The sequence below is a fragment of the Amphiprion ocellaris genome, chromosome 23 (genome assembly GCF_022539595.1).
Source record: "Amphiprion ocellaris isolate individual 3 ecotype Okinawa chromosome 23, ASM2253959v1, whole genome shotgun sequence".
Classification (NCBI taxonomy): domain Eukaryota; kingdom Metazoa; phylum Chordata; class Actinopteri; family Pomacentridae; genus Amphiprion; species Amphiprion ocellaris.
This window is the reverse complement of record NC_072788.1, coordinates 7,267,524-7,294,645: the sequence shown is the minus strand read 5'-3', so window position 1 is coordinate 7,294,645 and position 27,122 is coordinate 7,267,524. Positions and strand designations below refer to the sequence as shown.

The following is a 27,122-nucleotide window of genomic DNA, read 5'->3' as shown; positions in this document are numbered from 1 at the left end:
TTCAAGCTCCACTAATCTTTTATTAAAAAGTCTCCGTTTAGCTCTTTAAAGGCAACACCAGCGCTACATTAGCTCGTGTCGGTGTTGAGTTACAGCGATGTTAATAACAGGCTTTTCTGTTTGAAAGTGTCAAATTATATTTCAATTACATCGGCATGACACAATTCAGTATAAAGTGTACCTCACGCAGTTTGATATCAGACTAATGAGGCGAGTTTATGACTCTGGAAATGTAAAATGCTGTGTAAGAGCAGAGAAACTAAATGTCAGCTTAAAGGAAGATTCCATTTAGAAGGCAAACGTTTATTAAAAAAAGAACAGAACCCGAGTGCAAAATGCAACGACATAGAAACACGAACTGAGATGTGACAAATACAAAAATGTGACTGAACATGATAAAATCCTGGCGATGCACTTGCAGCAGTCTGGAGGCAACATAGTCCAAATGAATGAGTCTCAGTTATCCAACAGAGAAAGAAAATAAAAATTTCACCTGAGAAAAAATAGAACTTTCAAACATATGTACATAAAAATAAAGTAACGTACTTGATGACGTTTTTATGAATGAAAGAATCTCGTTTTTTTTTTTTTAATTTCATTTTAAAAAAGCAGTAGTTTTCTTAGAGATCACTATTACATGCTGAAGATTTCAGAAATAAACCTTTTGAGAAGCACATAACTGAAGTCACCAACAAAAAAAAAGGCAAACTATAGGTGTATAAATAATAAAGTGGGTGTGGGGGAGTTGAAGTAGCTTCACATCCAGTCGGGGAGTGAGGACTCACCTCTGACTCATCCTCTCTGAATAGCAGCGAGCAGCTCCTCCACAGCGACGGTCGTCAGGTCGGAGTAGAAGTTGCCCTCGTTGTCTCCGCCTCCGAACACCAGCAGCGTGTTGCCGACGGAGCCGGCGTTCACTTCCACGTCTTCTGGGAAACGGCTGCAACCGGCGGTCTCCATGGTGACGATGGAGTGCCCCGCCCTGGGCACAGAGAGCTGAGGCAGCGTCACCTCCGTCCAGCTGTTGGTGTCTGAAACAAGTTGAAAATTCACCGTTTTATTCACCCTCGTGTCGTCCTGCAGGTCAAAACTGACCTGACAAAAATGTGAAAAAATATATATTTTCACAGTGAAACTTCTGATGTCCACATTTTCAACGTTTTTGGGAAATCTTTGAACATTTTTTTTGGTGGAAAAAAGAAATGTTAAAAATGTTTCTTAAGAACATTCACATAAGTTTCACATGAGTTTCGCTGGATTTTGATTGATTTTTATGTGAATGTTCTTAAAGAAAATATTAGAAGTTTTACTGATATATATGCAATCATTTTACATATTTTAAAGATTTTTTGGAAGATTTTTCTCATTTTTTGAAAATATTTACAAGAATTTTCATGCCAAATTTTTTTTTTTTTTTTTTTAAATAAAACTTTAAGGAATTATTGGAATTTTCTTCCTGAAGGTTTTGCAAATTTTCAGAAATTTGTGGAATTTTATTGCAGAATTTTTGGATTTTTTTCAGACAAGGAAACAATATTTTTTGGTGCCTGTAAAGAAGACAACAGGAGGGTTAATATAACAGCTACAGCAACATAAAGAGTTTTTCTTGTAATTCTTGTTTGGATGCCACCTCTCTTTGTGCACCCATGAGCTGCATAATTCCTCTGCCGGCTGTCTGACAACCTCACAGTGATGACAAGACTGTTGTGCACATTAACGCCTTGCGAAATACCAAAGTGTTGTTTTTACACTTTGGAATTTTTCAGGAAGAAACGTGTTAATTAGTGAGCTGGAAAGTAAAGTTTATTTCCTTGTGGGGAAATGTTTGCTGCTCGTACAGGCTCTGAATGGGCTCTTTCATTCCTACCACCTCCATAGACAGTCTGTCTGTGCTGTAATTTAACATCTAATGATGCTTTCAGGATTGCCCGGTGAGCACCATTCATTCAGCCTCCATCGCAGTAGGAAGAAGTGGAGTCTGCTGCAGTCTTCTGCATAAATTACCAACGTGTGTTTTCCTGCCAGTATTTAGACAAGTACAGTCGAGTCATTATGTGGTTTTTGATGACTGCTGGCTCATCATCAGTCGCCTCGAGTGAAAAACCACGTCTTGTGTTTAGCGACGCTTAGAATGACATGGTAAAGGGTACATTACTTGATGAAGGCATCCATCAGAAAGCAGAAGAGTCCATGTCCTTGTGGAGAAGACTCAGAATAAAATAATGATTGAAGGTGGTTCATTCCTTCTCATAAAATCACATTTTTTCTTTCTACTTGACCATCTCAGATTTACCTGAAATATTTCTAGTATAAAATATGGATATTTATACTTGATATAGCAAGTATTTCCCAAGATAATAGATAAAAAAATATTGCAGATTGATCCACTTTTAGTGTCGCTTTTTTTCAATCTGAGCTTATGTTTTAAAGACAGTATCTCAGGAACTACTGAAGATTAAAGCCTGAAATTTTCTGCTAAGGCATTAATTTTTTTCTTAAATTTGTCCCTGGTTTGTACATTGATTTTCACGAACAGTTTTCTAAAATTAATGATTACAAGCCTCCCTCAGACGTGAGCTGCGTCTCACCAATATCGAAGACGAAGGCGTCACTGAGGGCGTTGTTTCCGTTGTAACCGCCGTGGATCAGGAACTTAGTGTCGGAGAGAACAGCGCTGCCATGCCAGCTGCAACATATACAGACATGATGGTTATATATGAGAAAACAGAGCCACAAAGAGAATATTAGACAGTTTTTAAAATAATTCTTGGACAATTGTAGAGTTTTGAGAGCGATATCTATTCCAAGGAGCGTAAATGTCTCCTGAAATTAAGTGTAATAGTAGTAGAAGTGGGGTTTGATACTCAGTCCTAGCTGTAGCTACATGGTGTGTGTGTGTGTGTGTGTGTGTGTGTGTGTGTGTGTGTGTGTGTGTGTGTGTGTGTGTGATTGTGTACCTTCGAGGAGAAGGGGCTTTCCCAGTTGTTTTGACAGCAGAAAACTCCATCAGACCTTAAAAACAAATAACAATTAACCCTCAAGTCGTCCTGCGGGTCAAATTAACCCGTTTTAAAGTTTGAAAATGTGGAGAAAAAAAAATATTTTCACAGTGAAACTTCTGATGTCCACATTTTCGGGAAATTTTTGAACATTTTTGGTAGGAAAAAAACTAATGTTAAAAATGTTTCTTAAGAACATTTACCCAAAAAAAAAAAAAAATTTTTTTTGGTAAATGTTCTTAAAGAAAATATTAGAAGTTTTACTGATATATATGTAACCATTTTAGATATTTTTAGGATTTTTTTGGGAAGATTTTTATTCATTTTTTGAAAATATTTACAAGAATTTTCTTGCCAAATTTGGGGGATTTTTTAAAATAAAACTTTTAAGGGAAACTTTTAAGGAATTATTGGAATTTTCTTCCTGAAGGTTTTGTAAATTTTCAGAAATTTGGGGAATTTTTTTGCTGAATTTTTGGATTTTTTTTCAGACAAGGAAAGAATATTTTTGGTGCCCATAAGTGAGGACAACAGGAGGGTTGATCATGAAGGCACTGACATGCATTTACACTTTCCTCCAGGTGTGTGCGGCTTACCGAGGTCCAACATGTACATATCATTGTAGCAGACCGGAGTGTCCCACCCACCGAACACGTAGATCTTCCTCTCCTGCATCACACATGCAGAGTGACTGGAAGGAACACAATAAAGAGGGTGTTTTAAAGCTGATGTTTGGGTGAGGAAAAAAAAAGAGATATGGATTACGATGCGTTACCCTGAGCGGGGGGAGGGTTGGTCTCCTGTGACAATGGGCTGGTACCAGACGGAGAGCTGAGGGTCGAAGATGTACAGAGAGTCACTGCAGCCGTCGGGCTCCGGGTTGGGCCGAGGAAACACTCCTCCCAGCACGAACAGCTCCCCCCGAAACATGCTGCAGCTGTGGTAGGCCAGAGGAGGAACGTTTCCTCGAGCCTGGAGGAGAAAAAAAGGGAGGAAGATGTGAAGAAAGAGAAGAAAGAACGATAGAGTCATCGCAGGGTGGAGACTGTAAACACACACCTCCACCATGGTCCACTTCCAGCTCTGTGTGTCCAGGATGTGGACGTCGTTGAACCACTTCTTGTTCTTGGAGCCTCCGAACACAAAGATCCGCTTAGAGTCGGAGTCGTAGATGGCCGTGTGACCAATCCTGGCCTCTGGAGTTGGACCCTCAGCCAGAGTCTCTGCAGCCACCCAGGACAAGTCCTCTGGTGGACAGACAACACAAACATGGACCCACTGGAAACACAATTCTCAGAAATTTGTGGAATTTTTTTTGCTGAATTTTTGGATTTTTTTTCAGACAAGGAAACAATATCTTTTGGTGCTCGTAAATGAGGACAACAGGAGGGTTTAATGTCTTTTATGAGTGACTGACCTGTGCACAGCTTCCACATGGGATCCTTGCAGAACTGCATCCTGGCTCCCTGACCTCCAATCAGGATTGCCGTCTGAGCATCGATGGGACATAAAGTCTGACCCCAGCGACCCGACGGGCTGAGCAGAGGAGCTGCAGGAAAACACAGAGTTAAAGGACTCCTCCACGACCTCTGGATGTACAGAACGACTAAATGTCAACACAGAACGTCTAGTACATCCTCATATTCGAGACTCTAACTGCAGATTCAAAGGATAGCTTTGATTGAAAGTGTTGATTGATAAAGTTAAGCTGAAGGTCTTGATGGACTGATAACAGATACAGTTAATAATATAGCAGATACAGCAGTTTTGCTTTATTCGTTGTTTTGTGTATCGTTTTTGTCGTTTTGTGTCTTGTTTTTGTGTTGTTTGTCCGTTTTTTAGTCACTTTGTAATTTTTTTGTCTAATTTTTTGTCTCTTTTTTGTTTTCAGTTTGTTCATAATGTTTTGTAAAAAGACAATTCCTTAAATTTGAACATTTTCAGGATGTACTTTTCTGCACTCAAACAAAAGAAAAATTTGGAGTTGTTGTAATTTATAGGTTGCTGTGATTTTACTGGTCCGTTCCACTTGAGATCAAATTGGGCTGAATGTGGCCCCTGAACTAAAATGATTTTGACACCCCTGATGTAGATCATTTTAAATAACCCTAATGGATTGGCTGGGAAATGCACTATCATGAAGGCTGTTTTCTAACATCATAAATGTTGACTGATGTGGTTTTCTGAAGATAGTGATTCAATAAACACGCGATGATTTTACACAATAAGATGCACTGATGTAGATTAAACTGAACTAACCATAAACATTTAGAGTAGTAAAATGCAACATAAGCAGCTGGAATATTAATGTCCAAAATTATCATATATATATATATATATATATATATATATATATATATATATATATATATATATATATATATATATATATATATATATATATATATAGCCAAATGTGCTTGAAAGATGTAAAACTAAAATGCTTATTGTGCAGCAAAAAGATGCCTGTCAGTGTTTTACTATATATATATATATATATATATATTATAGTAAAACACTGACAGGCATCTTTTTGCTGCACAATAAGCATTTTAGTTTTACATCTTTCAAGCACATTTGGCTAATAATGCTGTCAAGCTCTTTTTAAATGCAAGACCTTTAGTGGAGTAGTGTGTTATTAGTGCTGTTATTTAAGCAAAGAATCTGCTAAAATAATTAAAATAATGTGATCGCAGAGCCGGTAGCTATGACTGAACTGTGGTGCTGCAATGCATCATGGGAGTTCAGGGTGTTGGGGGTTTAAATGTCATTATTGTGGTTTTTGTCAGTGTTCCAGTGTTATTAGTGTTTGTGTTTTATTGTGTTTTTGTGGTTTAGTCAGCATAGTTAGTTTGGTTAAGTGTTATGTTGTCAGGACCGTGAGTGTGAAGTGTGTTTAATGACTTCCTGTCACATTTTCAGCATCGTTACTTTCTGCGTGTTTCAAAATAAAAGCATCTGCCAGTTGCAGAGTGCATAAAAGGTAGATATCTGTTCTGTAGAATCTTTCTTCAACTCAGCTCACCACAATGATGAATATATAAAAATATCTACATACTAGGGCTGGCCTGAAAAGTAATTTCTGGGCTCCCAATATTCGGATCGGATTATTGATGAATACTTGAATATTCGGATCAGGTCGTGACGTCTGACTGGGCGGAGGTGAGAAGAGATGAATTGACGAGTCGAATACCGATTGTGTGACATCATCCAACGGGGGTGGAAGGGTGGCATCTGAATATTCAGCTCTCAAAACAAATATTCAGATACCACCGCAATGACTGAATATTCGGATATCCAGGTCCAGTCCTACTACATACCGCAAAATCCCGCAATATAGCAAGAATTTTCTTACCAAATATATATATATATATATATATATATATATATATATATATATATATATATATATATATATTTTTTTTTTTTTTAATAAAACTTTTAAGGGAAACTTTTAAGGTATTATTGGAATTTTCTTCCAAAAGGTTTTGCAAATTTTCTGAAATTTTGGTGTTTTTTTCGACAAGGAAACAATATTTTCTGGTGCCTGTAAATGAAGACAACAGGAGGGTTAAAGACAGACAGATGCAGCTTCCTTGTTTCTAGTCTTTGCACTAAGCCGAGCGCCTCCCGGCTCCTTCTTGACGGACAGATTTAAGTGTGGTATCGATCTTCTCGCCCAACTGTGGGCAAGAAAGTTAAATAAGTGCATTTCACAAAATGTCAAACTATACCTTGAAAGACAGAGCACCTACAGTGCTGCCCAGGTAGCAGAAACCTACAAATACCTGCGTGTGAGTCACACGTACAAGTTCGTGTTACATTCCTGCAGATAACACTTGCAGAGAAAGACGAGCGGAAAGCATGAACCCGGGTGGGCGAAGTGCATCAACGCATCAGCTGTGGGACCGACGAGCGAATAAATACAACAGAAAGGTACAAATAAATAAGAGAAAACAGTCAAAATGGTATGTGATGTGTATGCACAAACGCACCGGTCTGTGTGGGAGTCTTGGCCTGCCTACTCTTCGTCCTGGCTGCGCTCTGAGGAGGCGTTTTTCCCACAATCCCTTGCGTCTCTCCTGCTCCATTAGCAGTAAAAGAGGAAGGAGAGAGAAGGAGATTTGATGGAGAAAATAGAACACAAATAAAATAGTTTTACACCTCCACACCGAGCCAGAGGAGTGTCTGCAGCGCTAATTATCATACAGGATTAAAAACTTAAACACTTTTAACACCTCCAGCAACTTTTTGTCACATTCTATCCAAAAAAATAGCCTTATTTATCTAATTTCCAAATAAAGACATGCACAGATCTCACACTATGATGATAAACAGCACTAGATAGTTCTGGTTTGCTCACCTGCTCCACCGCTGAACAGCTTCTGGCCGCATTTGGTTTGACCTCTGATCTTTCGCACAGGTGTGGCTTTCTCCTCACTACTATCTGAACTCGTGTTTTCTTCTTCTTCTGTCTTTGGCACCTTATTGTCGTCTTCTTCTTCCGCTGCTCTGTCCCTCTTCCTCTTCCTCTTGCCTTTGAGGTCTCGGGCTGCGACTGGAGCCACGGTGTCCTGGGATGGCACAAAATATCATTAAAGAAAAAGCAGCAAGGAAAACCAGAGCAGCTAAATGCTTATTTACTTTAAGCAGGATTTTTCATGCAAGACTTTTACACTGCTGTATTTGGACAGTTATATTATACTTACAATCAGCCATTCAACATGCTTAACAAGGTATTTATGACATTTTGAGAATTTAAATGCTTTAAATCTTTGCATATATAAATATAAACTCCTAGCAACAGCACATCTCTATCAGATTACCTTTGGTGTGTACTCCTTCACAGCAAGGATGAGCTCTGGTTCACTCCAATCTGCTTTCGTCTGAAGAAAAAAGGTATTACATTAACATTAGAAAGTGACTGTCCAAAACCAATGTCTCCCATCACAACTAAATATTGGCATTTCACCGCAATGGTGCTTTCATAAAAGACTCTGTACAAGGGCTACACAATGTATTGTTTCAGCGTCAACGTTGCAGTGAACACATGTACAATAGTCTCACTGCAGCAAGTGGAAAGCAAATTAACTTAAACACATCACGCTAAAACATTTTTTTTTTCGCTTGAGTCTCAATTTCTATGACTAATCTACAAGAGAAATCTGTTTTATACAACATATTTTACTGATTTAAGAGTTATTGAAAACTGTTTTCCCCCTTAATTTACAAGATACAGACATGCAGGCTCTATATGTGTACGGCAAATAAAGCAAAGAAGCAGAGAGAAACACTGAAAATGAAGATTTAGTTGCATGAAAAGTAATGCACTATCAGTTGTTTTTGTTGACCAAATGCATGTGCTTCATTTACAGTGCCTTGTAACTGTTGCCACTCTTCATTTAATCAGCACCAGATCTGGAAACTATTCAAAGCAAAAAACTATTTTTGGTGGCTTTGCGAGTGTTTTTGCTCACTGTTTTTTGGCCTTTATAAATTATTTTTCATTTTCTATGCACTCGACTAAATCACCCCGAGCATTCTAGAGCAGGGGTGCCAAACATGCGGCTCGCAGGCCAAAAGCAGCCCTCAGAGGGTCCAATCCGGCCCAAGGGACGACTTTGTAAAGTGAAAAAATTACAGATTAGACATTAACTGCAATCTGTGAATTTGTAAAACCATAAATTCAAAATAATTTTGTATCTCATTTTTGTAACATTTTGTCTTGTTTTTGTTGTCTTATTTTGTCTGACTTATCATTTGTCTCACGCTTTGTGTTCCTTTTTGTCTTTCTTGTGTTTTTTGTCTTTTTTTTGGCATTTTGTGTTTTGCTTTGTTTGTTGCTTTGTGTATCATTGTTATTTTGTTTCACGTTTTTGTCATTTTTTGTGTCATTTGTCCATTGTTTTGTTGCTTTGTAAGATTTTGTCGAATTTTTTGTCTCTTTTTTTGTTTTGTTTCATGTTGTTTGTCTCATTTTTAAATTTTTTGTCTTGTTTTGGTTGGGTGGTTTTTTTTACAGTAAAATACGATATCATTCAGTTCCAGATACATGTGACTAAATGTTTAAGGCATAGTATTGTTGAAATTGAACTTATTTTTCTTCAGAAATTTCGGATTGCTCATAATGTTTTGTAAAAAGATAATTCCTTAAATGTGAACATTTCCAGAATGTTCTACAGTGAGTAATTCTTTCCAAAGTATTCTGTTTAAAAACTTGTTATCATAACATCAGTTTTTCCAGACATCATGCAGCCCTGCGCTCTATTCCTACAGTAACTGTCCAATAACTTGGCTATTAGATGGAGCATTTAAGAATTCACAGATTTTCTCAGTTTGTTTGACATTCACCAGGTCTCCTCCCTCCAGGGCGACATTCAGTGTGACGCTGTCCGTCCACGTCTCCTCCTCCCACTGCTCCCATGACAAACACCTGGAGAAGAAACAGCACAGAGATCAGTGACAGGGTACCTGCTAAACTGTTTCCTTCAATACTAAGCTTGGCACTAAACAGCACTGTAGCACTTCTGACATTAATATTACGTTATTTTATCCATCTTATCCATTTACATGCTTGATCTGTGGAAACTGTAGCTGCACCAGGATGTAAATTTATAGCAAAAGACATGAAATTTAACAAAAAAAAACATATATGCAGAGATAAATTACAGAAATGCTGAAGGGAACAATGAATTTCTCCTAATAACGGATTCTAATCCACTTGTGTTATCTTAAAAAAGTCTTCTGGATTTATTCCTTACAATTTCCACATGATTTAGTTAAGTTCAATTCATTCAATATGTTAAAAAAAATAACAAAACATAAGGGAACAAAATTCATTATGCAGGTCCAGCAGCATACAGAATAAATAACATTTTACAGTAAATACTTAAAATCTAGTTTAAAAAAAACAGGCATTTTAATAAATGAATAGTGCATCAATAGTCAAATGCAACATTGACAACAAAAGGTTATTTTTTTGGTCTGATTCTCTGTTTAATCCAGATATTTTACACAGTTTTTGAAGGGTCCCCAAACTTATTCTTTCTAGCACAGGAGTGTCAAACACATTCAGCCCAGTTTGATCTCAAGTGGACCTGACTTGTTTTTACTATATGATCAAAACGACAAAAGTCACATTAAAAAAAGCCAAACCCCCCCCAACAAAAACAAGACAAAATATTGCAAAAGAGACAGAAAATGCCAAAAAATGAGACGACACGAAATAAAACAAAAAAGAGACAAAAAATTAGACAAAGAAGTTACAAAGCAACAAAAAAATGGATAAACGACAAAAACGGCACACAAAACAACGAATAAAGCAAAACACAAAATGACAAAAATAAGACAAAAACCACAAGTGAGACAAAAAGGAAACACAAAATGACAAAAATGAGAAAACGACAAAAACATGAGACGAAAGTCTGAAAAAAAAAGAAAAAATATTACAAAAATGAGACAAAGAATGACAAAATAACAATGAGCAATCTAGCATTTTACTTTATGATCAAAACCACTTGTCATGGTTTGGAAATTATTTTATATTTTTAGTTTTACAAAAATTACAATCTGCAGTTAATGTCTTCTCCGGAATTTTTACATTTTAAGACCGCTTTTGGCCCGCGGGCTGCATGTTTGACACCCCTGTTCTAGCAGGAGTCACAATGTTTTAAATCCCCGCTTTAAACACACTTTCATCCGAGAGCCTTTCCTGATTTGAATCCTTGAGTTGCCTTTTATTTCCTGAATAATGTTTCAATCTTGAACTTTGCTTTTATTTGTATTTTGCAGCCTTGAGAAGCATTTTGTAAATTGGGTTTCTGTAAATAAAGATTTTTTTAAAAACAGAAATAACATCTTATTGTGTGATTTCGGCGGCAGATGGATTTCTGACTGTGTTTTGTGAGTCAGGGTGGACCTACCTGTTGTAAGGAGTCAGTTTTCCGATGGTGATGGGGGTCCGGTCAGCGTCGTTCAGCTCCGCGTTCACGCAGACTCTGTCGCCCCACTGGCCGCTGCTGAACAGCACCACCTGGCGGACAGACGGGGGAACTGCAACACAGACCCTGCACGACCCTTCAGCGCTGACACGGAAAAACACGACGAAAAAAAAAATAAAAATCATCTTTAAGCAACCATAAAAATAAGAACATATGTGAAACTATTAATTAGCATGTGGTTTTCAGTAATAAAATACTTCCTCCACGTCTGTAAATGCGGCTAAGTCAAAGCGGCGCCAATGAGGAGCAATAAAAGTCGAGCTGCTGAGAACATTGCCTACAAAAATGTATTTTATTTAACAGAGATGTAGTTCAGGTTCACATTAAGTTTATTCAACACGGATTAGCAGCTAGCTAACGTTACTTAACGGTTAAAAGCCTTCAAAATGTCTCACCGTAGCAGTCTTTGAGGCGGACCGTTCACCCCGAAAACCGCATAAACTCCGAATTCGTCCATCTTTGCGGTTTCCTCTCGAAAATACAAACAACTCCCAACCCTTATCCACTTATCCTACTTTATTTCGCCGCTATTTAAAGTATTTAAACGCAGATTTCTCTCCTCTCCTTCTGTCTCCCGCCACCGCTGTATGTACACTTTCTAAACTCCGCGCGAGTTCTTCGAACACCGCGTAAGCGCGCGATTTGTTAACCAGGGTGTTCCGTCAGGCGGCGTCTGCGCAGTATGACACATAGCAAATAGAGCTCCGCCCGCACTAAACATCCTAGTATTTAATTCAAGTGCCTACCAGGCTGACACACAAGCCAATCAGAGGCCCGGATTTAGCGGCTCTCCGCTACGTCACAAAAGCTGCGTTCATGAACACTGGTGGGCAAACGCAAACAATTTTTGTTGAAAATGTCATAAGACTTAAGACCAGGAAAAAACACATAATTACAGAAAACAACACATAATTGTAATTACCACGCTGCTAATGGGTGTAATTTATGTTTACATACACGCTTTTTGTGTTGTGTTTCTTTAAAAAATTAAAAACGTAAATAACAAACAATATAAATAATGTAAATGATGAACTGAGTTTGAAGAGTTTCATTAAATTATTTATCATTATTATTTTTTAATTTCACAATTTATTTATTCATTACTGAACTCTTTGATATGGAGTAGTGAGAGTGCCAAATTTAAAAAAAATCTATACAAGAATAAGCAAATAAAAGTGGAAATATAAAGAGGAATAAAATAAAAAATAATGTTGCTATATAAAGAAATATTGATCAAAAAATGAATCCATAAAGGAAAAGGCTAATAAAGGTAGAAATATAAAGAAAAATAAATAAAATGATTTTTCAAAGATGAGAAGAAATAGGCTTGCAAATAAAATAAAGAAATAATATTGCTATATACAGAAATATTAATCAAAAAATGAATCCATGAAAGACACGACTAATAAAAGTAAAAATGTAAAAAATAAAGAAGAAATATGCTTTCATTTGCTTTAAAAGGCACATTTAATGCGACATTTAAAGCGATATTAAATGTCGGTTTCTACTCGCACTACTCCATACTTTGACTACTTGGATGTAATTAACATTAGAACACAAATTAGTTTGCAATTTATTCCAGAAAATGTGTAAAACCGAGAATTGAAACGGTTGACAAAACACGGCGGCTCGTTCGTGAACGTCCCCCGGCTGTCGAACAGCATTGTGGGATTGGATGCCGGCGGAAAGCTTCTCGAAGGAACTGCAAAGATGATGGTGAGTCAGTTAGCTTTTATCCCCAAACTCTCAACTACAATCCGAGTCCATCCTTCTGTTTTTCAGCCGGCAGTCGCACCGGGAGTAAAATCAGCTCACAGGACCGACTTCTGGCTGTGTTTAGAAGCAGTTATTTAATGAAAATGATTTTTAAAAGATTGATTTGTTCGCCGGACTGTTAGCATCGTATGGCTACTCAAAACCAATGGGCGTATACGATGCTAACGGCGATGCTAGTTAGCATGCTAGCGATGAGTGGACATAAAATAAACTCTACACTCGGTTGGCTTTCCACTGACAAGAATACAAAGGCTAGCTTTTACCCCCTTTGGTCCATGCGGTTTAATATCGTCTGTTAATGTTTTTATCAGTCAAATTGTAGTCTAGTTAGCATCAGTGTGTTTAGCTTCTTTGTATGAGTGACTGCATATGAAGCATTTAAGTGTTCTATACTGCAAAGGAGCGAATCCTAACTGGCTTTTACAATAATAAAACCAGATTTAGATCCGTAAGCTAGCACTGGTAATAAAATGATGTGTATCAAGGTTTTGTCAGTGTCATTCAGCAGCATGTTTGATGAGTAATGAAGCATCACATCCGACTTGTGCAGCCTTAGTCTGCTCCCATGCTTGGTTATAGAGCGAGAGAGAGGCTGTTATATGTGGGGTAATATTGAGTTATTGCACAGTTCTGCTTTTTTTATTTAATAATTGTCAAACTGTGGCTTGCAAAATTGTATTTTCTGTCAATGTTACTGCAGCTGAGCTGTTTTTTCATTGTCTAATATACATGATGATGCAGATCGTGAATGATGCAATTTTGTGAATTTAGTATTTTTCCTAGAGCCAGAACTGTTAAAAAAAAAAAAAAAAGTGTAGCCTGCTGGTAGTAAGAAATGTGACTGTATACATCTGGTAACTGCCAGTTTACACTGGTTACCTGTGAAACTCCTGGTTTTAAACTTCTCTTAACCCTTGTGTTGTCCTGCGGGTCAAAATTAACCCGTTTTAAAGCTTGGAAATGTGGAAAGAATATATATTTTCACAGTGAAACTTCTGATGTCCACATTTTCAATATTTTTGGGAAATCTTTGAACATTTTTTGGTGGAAAAAAAGAAATATTAAAAATGTTTCTTAAGAACATTCACAAAAAATTCAACCAGAATCCAGCAAAATTTGCCGGATTTTGGTCGATTTTTTGAAAATATTTACAAGAATTTTCTTGCCAAATTTGGGGATTTTTTTAAACAATAAAACTTTTAAGGAATTATTGGAATTTTCTTCCTGAAAGTTTTGCAAATTTTTCAGAATTTTGGGGAATTTTTTGCTGAATTTTTGGATTTTTTTCAGACAAGGAAACTATTTTTTGGTGCAGGTAAATGAGGACAGCAGGAGGGTTAATTACTTTTAAAGCGTTAAGCTTTAAATTGCTTATGTAGTGGGGTGCGATCACAGGTCAGTGAATGGGGCTTTGTTGATTATTTTGAGGTATTGGTTTGCCTGATTGTTCTCATAATTTTTATCTTCTCTGGCTGCTTTAATGTTCTTTATGTTTATTTGTGTTACTAGTCTTTGTACTATTTTTTTTAGGCTTTGTGACTATGTAAACAAATAAAGTATATGATTATTGTTAGTATTATTACTTACTTCCTTTCTCCCCGTCTCTCCTCCAGCCCACACCGGTTATCCTGCTGAAGGAGGGGACAGACACGTCTCAGGGCATCCCCCAGCTCATCAGCAACATCAATGCCTGCCAGGTCAGAAAACTAGCTTGTCTCTCTGTTTTTTTTTTTCTATTTTCTGTATTTTCAGCGTCTCAAAATGTACCTGTTGTGTTTTCTCCTGCAGGTGATTGCTGAGGCTGTCAGGACCACCCTGGGACCCAGAGGGATGGACAAACTGATGGTGGATGGCAGAGGTGAGGAGACGGATTGAAAAAAAGTTAAAAATAAGAAGTGATGATGGGTTAGTCTAGAGCACATTGTTGAGGATGTTTGTGTTTTCCAGGTAAGGCCACAATCTCCAATGACGGAGCCACCATCCTGAAGCTGCTGGATGTGGTCCACCCTGCAGCTAAGACTCTGGTGGACATCGCTCGCTCCCAGGACGCTGAGGTGAGATGCATGTGTTTGAGGCCTTTTCTGCGTCTGAGTCGACACCTAAAATCTGTCAAACTCACACCGCCTTTCTCTCCATCTTCAGGTTGGAGACGGCACCACCTCCGTCACCCTCCTGGCCGCTGAGTTCCTGAAGCAGCTGAAGCCGTACGTGGAGGAGGGTCTCCACCCTCAGACCATCATCAGGGCGTTCCGCACCGCCACCAACCTCGCCGTCAACAAGATCAAGGAGATTTCTGTCCCAGTGAAAAAAGATGACAAGCAGTAAGAGCTCAGTTTCTCTGTGACGGATTACAAGCTTTTAAAATTTGATCTATGATCAGTGGAGTAAAGTTGTACTTTCTTGCTCTGTCTGCTGTCAGAGAGCAGAGACAGCTGCTGGAGAAGTGTGCAGCCACGGCCCTGAACTCAAAACTGATCGCTGGCCAGAAGGATTTCTTCTCCAAAATGGTGGTGGATGCTGTCATGTCTCTGGACGAGCTGCTGTCTCTGAAGATGATCGGCATCAAGAAGGTGCAGGGAGGAGCCCTGGAGGTTGGTGTCTGGACTTTAAAAGACAATTCTGAACCATCTTTCCTTTCCCTGTTCAGTGTTCCTACATTTTAATTTCGAATTAATCTATTTAAAATGTTTTTTCTTTGATCTTTTCAGGATTCCCAGTTGATCTCTGGGGTTGCATTCAAGAAGACCTTCTCCTACGCTGGGTTTGAAATGCAGCCCAAACGCTACGAGAATCCAAAGATCGCTTTGCTGAACGTGGAGCTGGAGCTCAAGGCTGAGAAGGACAACGCTGAGGTCCGCGTGAAATCTGTGGAGGTAGGAAGCAACTGCAACAACCATTACATTAATATCTATACGTCCGTTTCTTTCTCCCCATAAACTTTCCTTCTTTCCACCTTTTCTGCAGGACTACCAGGCCATCGTGGACGCAGAGTGGAACATCCTGTACGACAAACTGGAGAAGATCTACCAGTCCGGAGCCAAGGTGGTTCTGTCCAAGCTGCCCATCGGAGACGTGGCCACTCAGTACTTCGCTGACAGAGACCTGTTCTGTGCCGGCAGGGTGCAGGAGGAGGATCTGAGGAGGACCATGATGGTGAGACAGACTCTTGACAGTGAAAACTCCTCGTCTCTAAATTATAAAATGACTCATGGTTTGGATTTTATCAAACAAGAAATAGATGAAAGTGACTGAAAGAATTTTTATTGTTGGACTGCATAAATACAAGCGTCACAAGTCGGTTAGGTTGGAAAAAATTGTTATTGTTGGCGTTGACTTGGACATCAGTTCACAAATGCAGATTTGTGAACTGATATAAAAGCAGCTGGATGCTTGTGAATGTGTTGACTGATGGTGTTTAATGTGACCACCAGGCCTGTGGAGGCTCCATCCAGACCTCTGTAGGAGCCATGACGGACGACGTCCTGGGACAGTGTGAGCTATTCGAAGAGGTTCAGGTCGGAGGAGAGCGGTAAGAAAGACGACTTAACTCTTCACTTTCTAATGAAAAAAAAGGCATTTCTTTTTGCAACTTTATATGCTTCAGTCTTGTCCGCTTCGAAACAAGGGATTAAATACACTTTCAGAAGCGTATTGGGTTATATTTATTATCTTTGCAGTGAAGATTCAGTGTTGTCTTTGTTGTCCCACTTGGGGAAATTTGCTCTGCAGCGAGACTTGACACATAAGTGGAATTAAAGGGAACAACAACAAATGAACAAACAAAGGCAGGAAATGGAAATCCACAACAAATACAAAATTACACGTTTGCAAATGTGCCAGGTTGGAGCGAACTTCCATTATGTATATTAACACTCGGGATAAAAGAGGCACGGGGTCTGTTAGTCCTCGAATCAGGTTGCCTAACACAACAGAACAAGTACAGAATCCTAAATTACAAACAGCCCAATGTGGCATTAAACCTCATCAGGACCTGCCTGTTATGAATGACCAAAAGCTTAACCTGACTCGTCCTGTCCAAGTATCTTAGAGTTAAAATAAAAAGTTTAGGTGTCTCTTTAAACTCATCCTGAGCCTCGAGTGTGTCTGTGACTAAAGAGTAATCAACTTCTACACATGAAAAACTAAAAACACAAGCCCAAATATGAGAATAGTCACCTATATTTTTGCTACTCATCCTGTACCTCAGAACTCTGAATACAGTTTAGATTGTGAATTCGGAGTCAGTAGTTTGAGGTCTTCCCACCAAATATCTTCAGGCTGGATCCTATTTCCTGTTTCTGGTTGACACACAAAGCTAATGTCAACGATTCTAACATTCTGACTTTTTTGTTTCTCTTAACAGGTACAACTTCTTCAAGGGCTGCCCGAAGGCGAAGACGTGCACCATCATCCTGAGGGGCGGAGCCGAGCAGTTCACAGAGGAAACAGAGCGATCGCTGCATGACGCCATCATGATCGTCCGCAGAGCCATCAAGGTCAGAGACACGTGGATAAATGTCCAAACTCAGTACAGTGGATAATACAAGTATTTTTATCTGGAAAAACAGTGCATAAAGTGACTCAGGTTTTTAATAATTAGAATAGTAATTGTTTTATTTTTATTGTCCTTTAAGCAAAAATGAAACGTAGTACAGATTTAGTTTCATTGTAGATCTAAGTATGAGATTTAACCCTGTAAAACCCAAATATAGAATGATGATGAATGAGCAAAAATAAAATATATTTATATATAAAAATAGAAACTAATTTAAAAAAAAAAAAAAAAATATATATATATATATATATATATATATATATATATATATATATATATATATATATATATATGCAAAATCCAAATATCGAAAAAATAAGCAAAATAATATATATCAACTAATAATAAAAAAGTAAAATATTCTGTATAGATAGATAGGTAAATAATCTGTAAAACCAAAATATAATTTAAAAAAAGAGTAAAAATAATATATATTTATTCTGATATGAATAATTAAAACAAATATTTAAAAAAAATAAATTGAATAAAAATATGTCTTCATTTAGATATTAAAAAAAATTAAAACTAATAATTAAAAAAGTAGAACTTGATTTTGTATTTTTGTAACAGTGGGTTTTACAGGGTTAAATTGGCTACTATTGTACATGTGCGGTGGTTCCATGGACAGAAAGATGGACATAATGCAAGCATTTCATCGAGGCTGTATAGGTGCAGATTCTCCTGGATAAAGTAATCTTATTGTTTGAGATCTTTAACAGGCAGAGAATGGATTGGGGAGCAGACTGATAAAGCTCACTGCTCTTTATTGTTCTCACAAACATTATCACCAGATTAGTCTGCATGCGACTGCACTGAACAAGTAGTGAGGTCATTTATGGTGTTTGAAAACTTGTAAATGCCAGTTTGTGTTGGACATGCTTGCAGTTTAAATTAGCAGTGTGATCCTAGATATTATTTATATATTTTCTAAGTTTAACACAGTTGACTCAGGTTTCACCCCAGAGTATAATTTTTCCACTACATATTGTTGATCTGTGGATTCTGTAAACTTTGTTGGCCCGTCCGTCTGCAATAAGGTATAAATGTGTCGACCCATTTCCAGAATGACTCCATTGTAGCGGGTGGAGGTGCCATAGAGATGGAGCTGTCCAAGTACCTGAGAGATTACTCCAGAACCATCCCCGGAAAACAGCAGCTGCTGATTGGAGCTTACGCCAAGGCCCTGGAGGTCATCCCCAGGCAGCTGTGCGATAACGCCGGCTTCGATGCCACCAACATCCTCAACAAACTGCGTGCAAAACATGCACAGGTAAGGAAATTAATCTCACAGATTTATTCAGCCGTAGAACAGGAAAGGAGTTTTTCAACCATGTACATAAAGTCAAGATGGGGAAAAGAAGCTAGTATAGAATTAACTGAGGATGACTGGTTAAATGTCTGTCAGACACAGGGCACCATTTCCAGCTCAGGGTTTTAACCCTCCTGTTGTCTTCATTTATGGACACCAAAAAATATTGTTTCCTTGTCTGAAAAAAATCTGAAAATTCAGCAAAAAAATTCCCTGAACTTCTGAAAATTTGCAAAACCTTCAGGAAGAAAATTCCAATAATTCCTTAAAAGTTTCCCTTAAAAGTTTTATTTAAAAAATAAAAAATCGCCCAAATTTGGCAAGAATTCTTGTAAATATTTTCAAAAAGTGAATAAAAATCTTCTAAAAAATCCTAAAAATATCAAAAGTGATTACACATGTTTATCAGTAAAACTTCTAATATTTTCTTGCAGAACATTCACATAAAAATCAACCAAAATCCAGCAAATTTAGCTGTGAAAATATATTTTTTTCCACATTTTCAGACTTTAAAACGGGTCAATTTTGACCCACAGGACAACACGAGGGTTGACACTTTGATGTAATTTACCGAGGAAATCTTCCTTCTTCATTAACAAAGCGTGATAAATACTTACTACAAATACTACAAACAGGGGAAAAAAGCAATTACAAAAAAAATTGAGTGAAGATGTCCCAAAGTCACAGAATTGATAGAAATAATTCAGAAAATATACATTATGGAACGACTGACTTTTGCTCTGAGACATGCAACCCAAAAATGTGAAAGATATACAGTTATTGTCATTGAGCAGTTGTTTTTGAACTGTATGCAAGGATATATGTCTTGCAAGGAGCAAACGCTAAACAAACTTTAACCCATAAATACATGGAAGAGTCTTTCTCAAGAAAGACCTGGAGGTTCAGCGTTTTATATTCACAATGTTGGACATTTGGAACCTTGGCTTGGCTCTTGTATGATACAGTAAAGGCTATTATTCTCTCTATATGATGATGATGCTGACTGTGCTTCACCTCTCCTCTCAGGGCGGCATGTGGTACGGCGTGGACATCAACAACGAAGACATCGCGGACAACTTCGCCTCCTGCGTGTGGGAGCCCGCCATCGTTCGGATCAACGCCCTGACGGCAGCATCGGAGGCGGCTTGTCTCATCCTGTCGGTCGACGAGACGATCAAGAACCCTCGCAGCACCGTAGACGGACCTCCGGGCGGCGGCAGGGGCCGAGGCCGTGGCAGACCCCACGCTCACTAAAGAGAAAGCAAGAAGAAAACCTCATTTTCTGGAGGCAGTAAAACCCACATGCAGACAGAAGATCGTCAGGTCGACTGATCTGCATTTGGGTTTGAATTCTTGATAAAATGAGGCATTGTAAGCAGTCGCAGACACATGGCAAATGACAGGCGTATTGAAAGGAAACAAAGGGGGAAAGAGAAGCTCATCGGGCAATTTCAAGACCGTTTGTTTGGACTTTTTCTTTGTTTTTCACCGTTTTTCTTACTAAAATTTCAAGCACTGTTTCCATCTGTAGCTGTGATACTGAAATTGAAGCCAAATGACAGCAGTTCCCCCTCAGTTTGGAAACAAACACTCCTGTCCCCTTCAGGTCAGCGCTTCTTCTTCTAACCCGAAGGAGCCGTTCCATAACTTCTGTAATCTGGTTTTGTGTTACAAACTGACTTGCAACATGGGAAGCAAAGCACTGATAGGATGTCGAACAGTTCTGAAAAAGTGTGTGAGACTATTTATTGGACCATTGTTGTCAATAAATTCACAGCCGAGATCATACTGTTGACTGTGATGTGTCATTTTTAAAGATATACATATAATTTGTATTTGAAAAATGTCTGGTTGTGTTTCATGAAGTGAGGATGAAGCTTTTGTTTTATCCCTTCGCCAGCCTGCAGTTTGAAACACAACGTACTAGAGATGAGGTCAAAACAAACAAGATTAAAGGACCAGTGTGGAGGATTTAGTGGGATCTAACAACAGAAATAAAATGCAGAGTGTATCATCACCTAAAAATAAGAATACTGGTTTTTAATGTTGGAATGAGCCCTTTATATGAGCAGGTTGTCTTCCATTAAGCTTCTATATTTCTACAGTAGCACAGAACGGGACAGTTTTCATCCCACAGGAGAAGTTCAGAATTCAGTCGGTTGTATTCTGCATCTTCACCACTAGATGCCACTAAATCCTCCACACTGGACCTTGCAGTGATTCATAAGCTTTTACTATATACAGAAACATGAGTACACTTCATTACAGAATACACATAAAAACACGTCTGTATTAACTGGTGAGTGAACTTTTTTTCTACAGGAACTCACTTTAAAGCTGCTCTTTAAAATAGTTGCAGATTAGTAAAACGAAAATACAGAGAATTACCACCAGTTCTCCCTCAAAGTTGCGACCCTATAGCTCAGTGTTTTTCTGGTGTTAAAAAGCTCCACCATGCAATACCGAACCAGCAAACCAATAGAGTATCCGACTAGCTGGTGAACATAGTGGAGCATGTAGTAGAGCAGTGGAGCCACACATGATCTTCAGGGGCTGGTTGAAACCAACAAACAGAAGAAAAAGTGAGTAAAGTTAGGATTTAAATTCGTAAAATGGCCAAAAGATGCAACATTAAATGAACGATGATATTCTATATCATGTTTGTAGATTCTTCACCACATTAGGCAGCTTTTGGAAACATTTTAAATGTTTTCAAAAATGACTGTTATACAGTTTGAATTCTTAGGCTGATTTGGACTGAAGAAAATGTGTCAAACGTGACTTTTTAAGACTCATGCTGTTAAAACGCCACAGTCCTTTGTAGTAAACCAGCCTTGATGTGTTCGGATTTATCTTGAGAAATGTTGAATGCACTTTCAGTTTGCAGTTCAAGCTTTTCACCACTAGGTGGCGCATGATAGCAAGGCAAAGCTGCAGTCCAGGTAGTAGCATGAGTATATTATGTGTGGAAACAGGATTTAAATGAGGTATCAGTTATTATAGGAGGCAACAGTCTTTATATTTAACAGAGAACATGAGTGTGTGTCACTCTAGGTAGCATGCTGTGTTAGGTAGAGTCCGTCTAGGCGATAAAACCTTAGTCCTCAGTGAGGTTGAATTCTGAGAAGGTTTGTGTTTGGAGTGTTGGGATCTGTACTCAGCCTCCAGCTTGCATTTGGGCTCACGAAGTGTTTCTCTGACTTTCTGGGCAGGAAATGTCGGTGACAGGATTATGTGGTGTGACATGACAAACTCTCCACTGAGAGCCAGAAGGCAGACAAATTAATTTCTTCTTTTCTGTGCAGTGAGGGCACTCTGCCCTTCAGCCGAGATGTTTGTTGAGGATGTGTTTGTGAAGGATGGAGAGTTTTAATTCATGTTCTAAAGGGTGCATGTAAAGCCTGAATGTCTGAATTAGCGGAGTTCCTTCTAAGAAGCCAATGCTCCCTCCAAGAAAAACACGTCGCCCACTCCCAAAGTACCGCTTTTTCTAAAATTATCATCCCTGGAATCAGTTCTGTGTGTTTTCAAATCTCCACGTCCTGCTCCTCCTCAGTTGGACAGGAAGTCGATGGAGGCCCGGACGGAGCGGTTAGACATGACATCAACGGCTGTGACTTTGATCTCTGTGTCTCCGAACTGCATGGTCGCCCTGATCTCCCTCCTCTCCGGTCCCGCTCCTCCAGCCCCTGCTCCTCCCACCGCCCCCGGCAGCGGTAACGGCTCCGGTAGGTCCAAAGTTATCGTCCCGCACTTCCTGACGCCGGGGTCGGAGATGTATGTGACGTCGTCGGTGGCGCTGCAGTAGATGTTGATGATGATCTTCCGCTGGCCCAGACGAGCCGGCGTGTAGCTCCGCCTCACGACCTCCCCCAGAGCCACCGACTGGTCCACTGAGACGAAGCGGTCGAGGATGTTGGTACACCACTCGCGGCCATCTTTGATGAGGAGTTTGTCCCGAGGGTGGCGTCCCTCAACGAAGCGGTTCAGGACGCCGACACCGTAGGTCAAAGGGCATCGACGCACTCGGACCTGTGGGAGAGAGATTGTTAGATCTAGGGACAGACTTTTATCGGCCTCACATTTGGCATTTTCAATTATCTGTATCATGATTTTTATGTGACGATTATTGATAAATGTGCTATTTGAGGTCTGTTGCAGCCTCCTCTCTCCGTCTGAAGTCTCTGAAATGTCTCTCAAGCAGAGACTGAACAAGAAACACAAGCTGCTGTCACAAACCAGGAAATTAGCTGCTCTCACTCTGGCTAAGGCTATGCTAATGGCTAGCGGCTAAGTTAGAAGGCAATCGAAGTGAAAGAGGAGAACAGCAGATGTAACTGCAGGAGACAAACTGATCAGTGGATCCCACATAAACAGAGGAGAGCGTCCTAATTTAATCATTTTCTATTTTACATATTCAGTTGTAGTCTCCCTTAGATATCGCAGGCTTTTAAAGCATTACATCTGATAGATAGATAGATAGATAGATAGATAGATCGATAGATCGATAGATAGATAGATAGATAGATAGATAGATAGATAGATAGATAGATAGATAGATAGATAGATAGATAGATAGATAGATAGATAGATAGATAGATACTTTATTAATCCCAAGGGAAATTCAAGATATCGGTTCCAAATATCGGTCATTCCTTGATTACCAATAATCGGTATCGGCCATGAAAAACCCATATCAGTCGATCCCTAATCAGAGCTCTGCTTTGGCACTAACTGGTTCTCCTGAGTTCTCACCACAGTAGGATCCAGGCCGAAGAGCACGGCCCCCTTCAGGATGGTCAGACCAACATCATGGGGGATGATGATGCGGCACGTCCTCCCCAGGGCCTTCTGGACTGCTCTCTGCAGCATGGGCGACTCGGCAAAACCACCAACCAGGAAGAGGAAACGCACGCCGTGGACCTCCGGCTTCGCCATCAGTTCCTCTGTCAGAGAAGAGGAAAGAGGTTGGATGTGTTTTTTACTCATAGCTGTGGATTTCTGCCTCATTCCCATCAGCTATACTTCTATTGAAAAGATACAAACCAACCTTTTTTTGGGTGTGTCTAAGTGATTCTCTACATACTAGAAACCCAGTCCCCTTGTTGTTAATGTACCACTGGAATGTGGCTGATTCAAAACAGACATTTTTCTGCCTCAGTTCTATCTCTACAAGCCTGAAAAACACAAGGTCACCATCATGTAGAAGGAGACTAAAGAAGCCATTATGTCTGAGGTTTGTTTTGTTTGGTTTGAGCTGCAGCTTGTAGCTGTGTTTTTGTCCTTTTTTTAATTTGTGTGTCCGTTAGCAATAGCAGACTAGGATGTGTGATCTAAGCAGCACACAGAAGTCATTCACTTTATGGTTCTGGCTGCTGATCATTTTAGAAGGTCAAAAGTTTGAGCAGCGTGGGAAAGTCACAAACCAAAGTCCCATCTCAGCCACTTAAAAGTTGCACAAATCAACAACGGCTCAAATTACTATGTGTGCTCACAGTGATTAAACCACAAGCAATTTATCATCCAACTCTGAAGTTACCAAACTTTTGCTACACTTTTAAGCTTATTGTTTTAGTCTGACGCCCACAATGTGAGTGTTTTGGTTCACTGATAACAAGCGGCAACAGTCAGATATCTGCAGTGAAAAAACAACACCTGCCAGCACCAAACTGCTGATAGCTGAAGTTATCGACTAGCAGCTAAATACAGTAAACTAACAGCTTTATTCCTCAGCTGTGGATGACCAAACCAGAGCTGAAAGAGGAGTAGAGTCTGTCAATATAAACGGCTTAAAGTCAGCAATATTAACTTTTTAAGGCCATAAGATGCTAAATATACGATGTTCTGACTGTTGTTGAGTTCTACCCCCAGGTGGCGACAATCTAAAGCTACTTTAAGTGTGTAAATATACATAGTTTCTTTAATTTAAGATGAATGTTTTAAGCTTTTCTCATTTATTTGCAATAGCAGACGACAGGTACTACAGGATCTACCTGGTGACTTAGGAGAGTTATTTAACGCCATGCTGTCAAAGCAAAACGTTACAGCTTTATACTGGCAAGCCTTTGCATTTTTTGCTTGTGTTTCTGTGTTATTAATATACAACTGTGTGGGTCAATGTTCATCTCAAGCTTTAGGTTTTCTCCTTGCAGATTTTATTCAATGCAAAGCAGAACAGAAGAGTTTAAAAAAATATTTAGAAAAGAAAAATGGAACAAAGTGTCTCTGTCTCTTTTTCAGCATACTACTAGCTAATGAGACTTACAATGTAATTAAAGCTTTATTTAAATCTAATTAGTTAAATTAACCCTCCTGTTGTCTTTATTTACAGGCACCAAAAATATTGTTTCCTTGTCTGAAAAAAATCCAGAAATTCAGCAAAAAAATTTCCCAAAGTTCTGAAAATTTGCAAAACCTTCAGGAAGAAAATTCCAGTAATTCCTTAAAAGTTTCCCTAGAAAGTTTTATTTAAAAAAAAAAAAAAAATCCCCCAAATTTGGCAAGAAAATTCTTGTAAATATTTTCAAAAAATAAGTAAAAATCTTGCAAAAAAAATCCTAAAAATACCTAAAGTGATTACATATATATATCAGTAAAACTTGTAATATTTTCTTTAAGAACATTCACATAAAAAACAAAAAAAAAGATTTTTTTGTGAATGTTTTTAAGAAACACTTTTAACATTTTTTTCCACCAAAAAATGTTCAAAGATTTCCCAAAAATGTTGAAAGTGTGGACATCAGAAGTTTCACTGTGAAAATATATTTGTTCTCCACATTTTCAAACTTTAAAACGGGTCAATTTTGACCCGCAGAACGACATGAGGGTTAAAAAAAATGATTAAATCAAGTCAAATTAGTCACTGCAAACCACGTGGTTTTTTAGTATGAAAGTATTCAACCACCTTGGAAGTTTTCTATTTTTATTGCTTTTTAACAATGAATTATGATAAATTTAATTAGCCTTTTTTTGACAAAAATTGACAAAAAAGACTCTTTCATGTCAAAATGAAAACAGATTTTTACAAAGTAATGTTAAATAAATAAAAATCTAAAGTATTTTTCTGTTATTTCATTCCATGGTTCAATGTTGAAAAGCAACGAAAGGGTAAAACTTACAAGGAAGGTGAATTCTTTGTGTACTTAAATGCAGTTTGCGTGTGCGAGTGCAGCCCTGTTGTGTTGACATTTGTCTTTCTGTTTCTCACCGATGTGTTTGACGATATTGATGATGGTGGGCTGGAAGAGCTCATTCATGGCCTCCTGTGTGAGTCGCAGCATCCCCTGGGACGACCACTTCACTATGTTCATGCTAAAACACACACACAGAGGAGAAAGGTTGCATCTTGATTGTTATAGATAAAAACGAATCAATCTCACACTGGTCACCTATCGCACACTCACTTGCTCCTCCTCAGGGCGGCCTCCACGCTCTGCCCTCTGTGCCTCTTGTAGAAGTCGATGAAAGAGAAGGGCAAGGAGATGTTGAGGGCGTTGGCCCTGCCAGGAGACGCCGTCCGTTTCCTCGCCTCGAACGCGATGGTGAGGTCCACCCAGGCTGCCGGCCGCTTGGCTTTGAAACTCTGGATGAAGTCCTCGCCGAAGATCTGGCACAGCATGGCTTCGAAGGCCAAGTCGACGCCGACGGCTCCGTAGGGCCCGCCTGAAGGAAAAAAACACAGCTTTGGAAACTGAAGGAAATTAGTTTGTTTATGTGTTGATGGTAAAAGAGTGCACCTGAAGCCTTGTAGAGCTCTTTAAGTGTCCCCTGTGGCTGCTCGATCTGATGGACTGTCAGGTCAACTGTCCCTCCTCCACAGTCTGCAACAACATACCTGTCACCTGCAGAAAGAGAGCAGAAATACACACAATTTTATGCTGCTTCAGACTGAGCATTTTATTCACTGAGCCTGGATGCAGTATAGTAAAATCAGGGTGTCTCTTCTGAACATGTAGAAGGAAATTGTGGATAATCTTCATTTAAGTGGAATGCCTAAATGTCTTGTTTTGGTGTACGTGTTTGCAGCTTCCCCTGAAACTCTTCCACCAGCAGCCCCTTAAACATAAACAACCTTCAGTCATCTGCGATTGCTGCTCTCCCTCTGCGAGTGTGTGTGTGTTTATGATACACTCAGCGATAAGAGCTGGTTTTGGTGTAGCTGCCCTGGCCTCAGCTGACCACACCCTAAACACCAGAGAGCAGGAGCTGGTAGAAAAGAGTGAGGAATGTAAGGAACGGGAATGAGAAGAAATGCAAAATGCAGGGAGGAATGAGAGAAGAAAATGCAAGGGAGGCAGATAAAAGAGGGTTTCTGCTCCTTGGGTGTATTTACAGTCCAGGGGCAGAGAGTCCCATGGGCTGGGTCCTTCCTGTGTGTGCGGTGGACAGGAAAGGGAGCAGAAAGGGTCAGCGGGGCCACGTGGCTCCTCAGATTGTTGTCATGGCTCAACACAAAGACACGGCTGTGCGCAGAACCACCACTT

General features: G+C 39.1%; 3 protein-coding genes across 4 annotated transcripts in view; 1 reads left to right on the top strand and 2 right to left on the bottom strand.

Annotated features, from left to right (window-relative positions):
• Nucleotides 1-11,610, bottom strand: krcp (kelch repeat-containing protein). Of its 2 annotated transcripts, XM_035948194.2 has the most exons (14): nt 11,395-11,610; nt 10,922-11,083; nt 9,351-9,432; nt 7,826-7,885; nt 7,363-7,573; nt 6,995-7,081; nt 4,417-4,548; nt 4,059-4,246; nt 3,775-3,971; nt 3,596-3,690; nt 2,958-3,012; nt 2,589-2,686; nt 786-1,031; nt 1-493 (listed from the first exon to the last, which is right to left on the bottom strand). In XM_035948194.2, the coding sequence occupies exons 1-13, from the start codon at nt 11,454-11,456 to the stop codon at nt 793-795; spliced, it is 1,668 nt and encodes a 555-aa protein (XP_035804087.2). In that variant the 5' UTR covers nt 11,457-11,610; the 3' UTR covers nt 1-493; nt 786-792. The 2 variants fall into 2 exon arrangements, with proteins under 2 accessions (XP_035804087.2, XP_023126024.2); XM_023270256.3 differs by having other exon boundaries at nt 1-1,031; nt 11,395-11,609.
• A 1,049-nt stretch (nt 11,611-12,659) lies between these two features.
• cct7 (chaperonin containing TCP1, subunit 7 (eta)) lies at nt 12,660-20,427 on the top strand. The gene is made up of 12 exons (XM_023270248.3): nt 12,660-12,715; nt 14,389-14,472; nt 14,564-14,633; nt 14,723-14,829; nt 14,918-15,096; nt 15,195-15,366; nt 15,484-15,648; nt 15,740-15,928; nt 16,207-16,304; nt 17,139-17,271; nt 18,394-18,600; nt 19,666-20,427. The coding sequence occupies exons 1-12, from the start codon at nt 12,710-12,712 to the stop codon at nt 19,891-19,893; spliced, it is 1,638 nt and encodes a 545-aa protein (XP_023126016.1). The 5' UTR covers nt 12,660-12,709; the 3' UTR covers nt 19,894-20,427.
• The window catches only part of hspa12b (heat shock protein 12B), a 22,071-nt gene continuing 15,304 nt past the window's right edge, over nt 20,356-27,122 (bottom strand). The window contains exons 10-14 of the mRNA XM_055007684.1: nt 26,376-26,480; nt 26,043-26,301; nt 25,847-25,950; nt 23,395-23,585; nt 20,356-22,671 (exon numbers count right to left, since the gene is read on the bottom strand). Coding sequence (XP_054863659.1) covers nt 22,192-22,671; nt 23,395-23,585; nt 25,847-25,950; nt 26,043-26,301; nt 26,376-26,480 — 1,139 coding nt within the window. The 3' untranslated portion in view covers nt 20,356-22,191. The remainder of the gene's footprint in view (nt 22,672-23,394; nt 23,586-25,846; nt 25,951-26,042; nt 26,302-26,375; nt 26,481-27,122) is intronic.

Excerpts from the sequence above, each read along its gene's own strand:
- krcp (XM_035948194.2), bottom strand. The coding sequence starts at position 11,456 with ATGGACGAATTCGGAGTTTATGCGGTTTTCGGGGTGAACGGTCCGCCT. Across the intron at positions 7,574-7,825 it reads TGAAGGAGTACACACCAAAG|GACACCGTGGCTCCAGTCGC; the intron begins GTAATCTGATAG and ends GTGCCATCCCAG. Across the intron at positions 3,013-3,595 it reads TATGTACATGTTGGACCTCG|GTCTGATGGAGTTTTCTGCT; the intron begins GTAAGCCGCACA and ends TTTGTTTTTAAG.
- cct7 (XM_023270248.3), top strand. Across the intron at positions 14,634-14,722 it reads ACTGATGGTGGATGGCAGAG|GTAAGGCCACAATCTCCAAT; the intron begins GTGAGGAGACGG and ends TGTGTTTTCCAG. Across the intron at positions 16,305-17,138 it reads GTTCAGGTCGGAGGAGAGCG|GTACAACTTCTTCAAGGGCT; the intron begins GTAAGAAAGACG and ends TTCTCTTAACAG.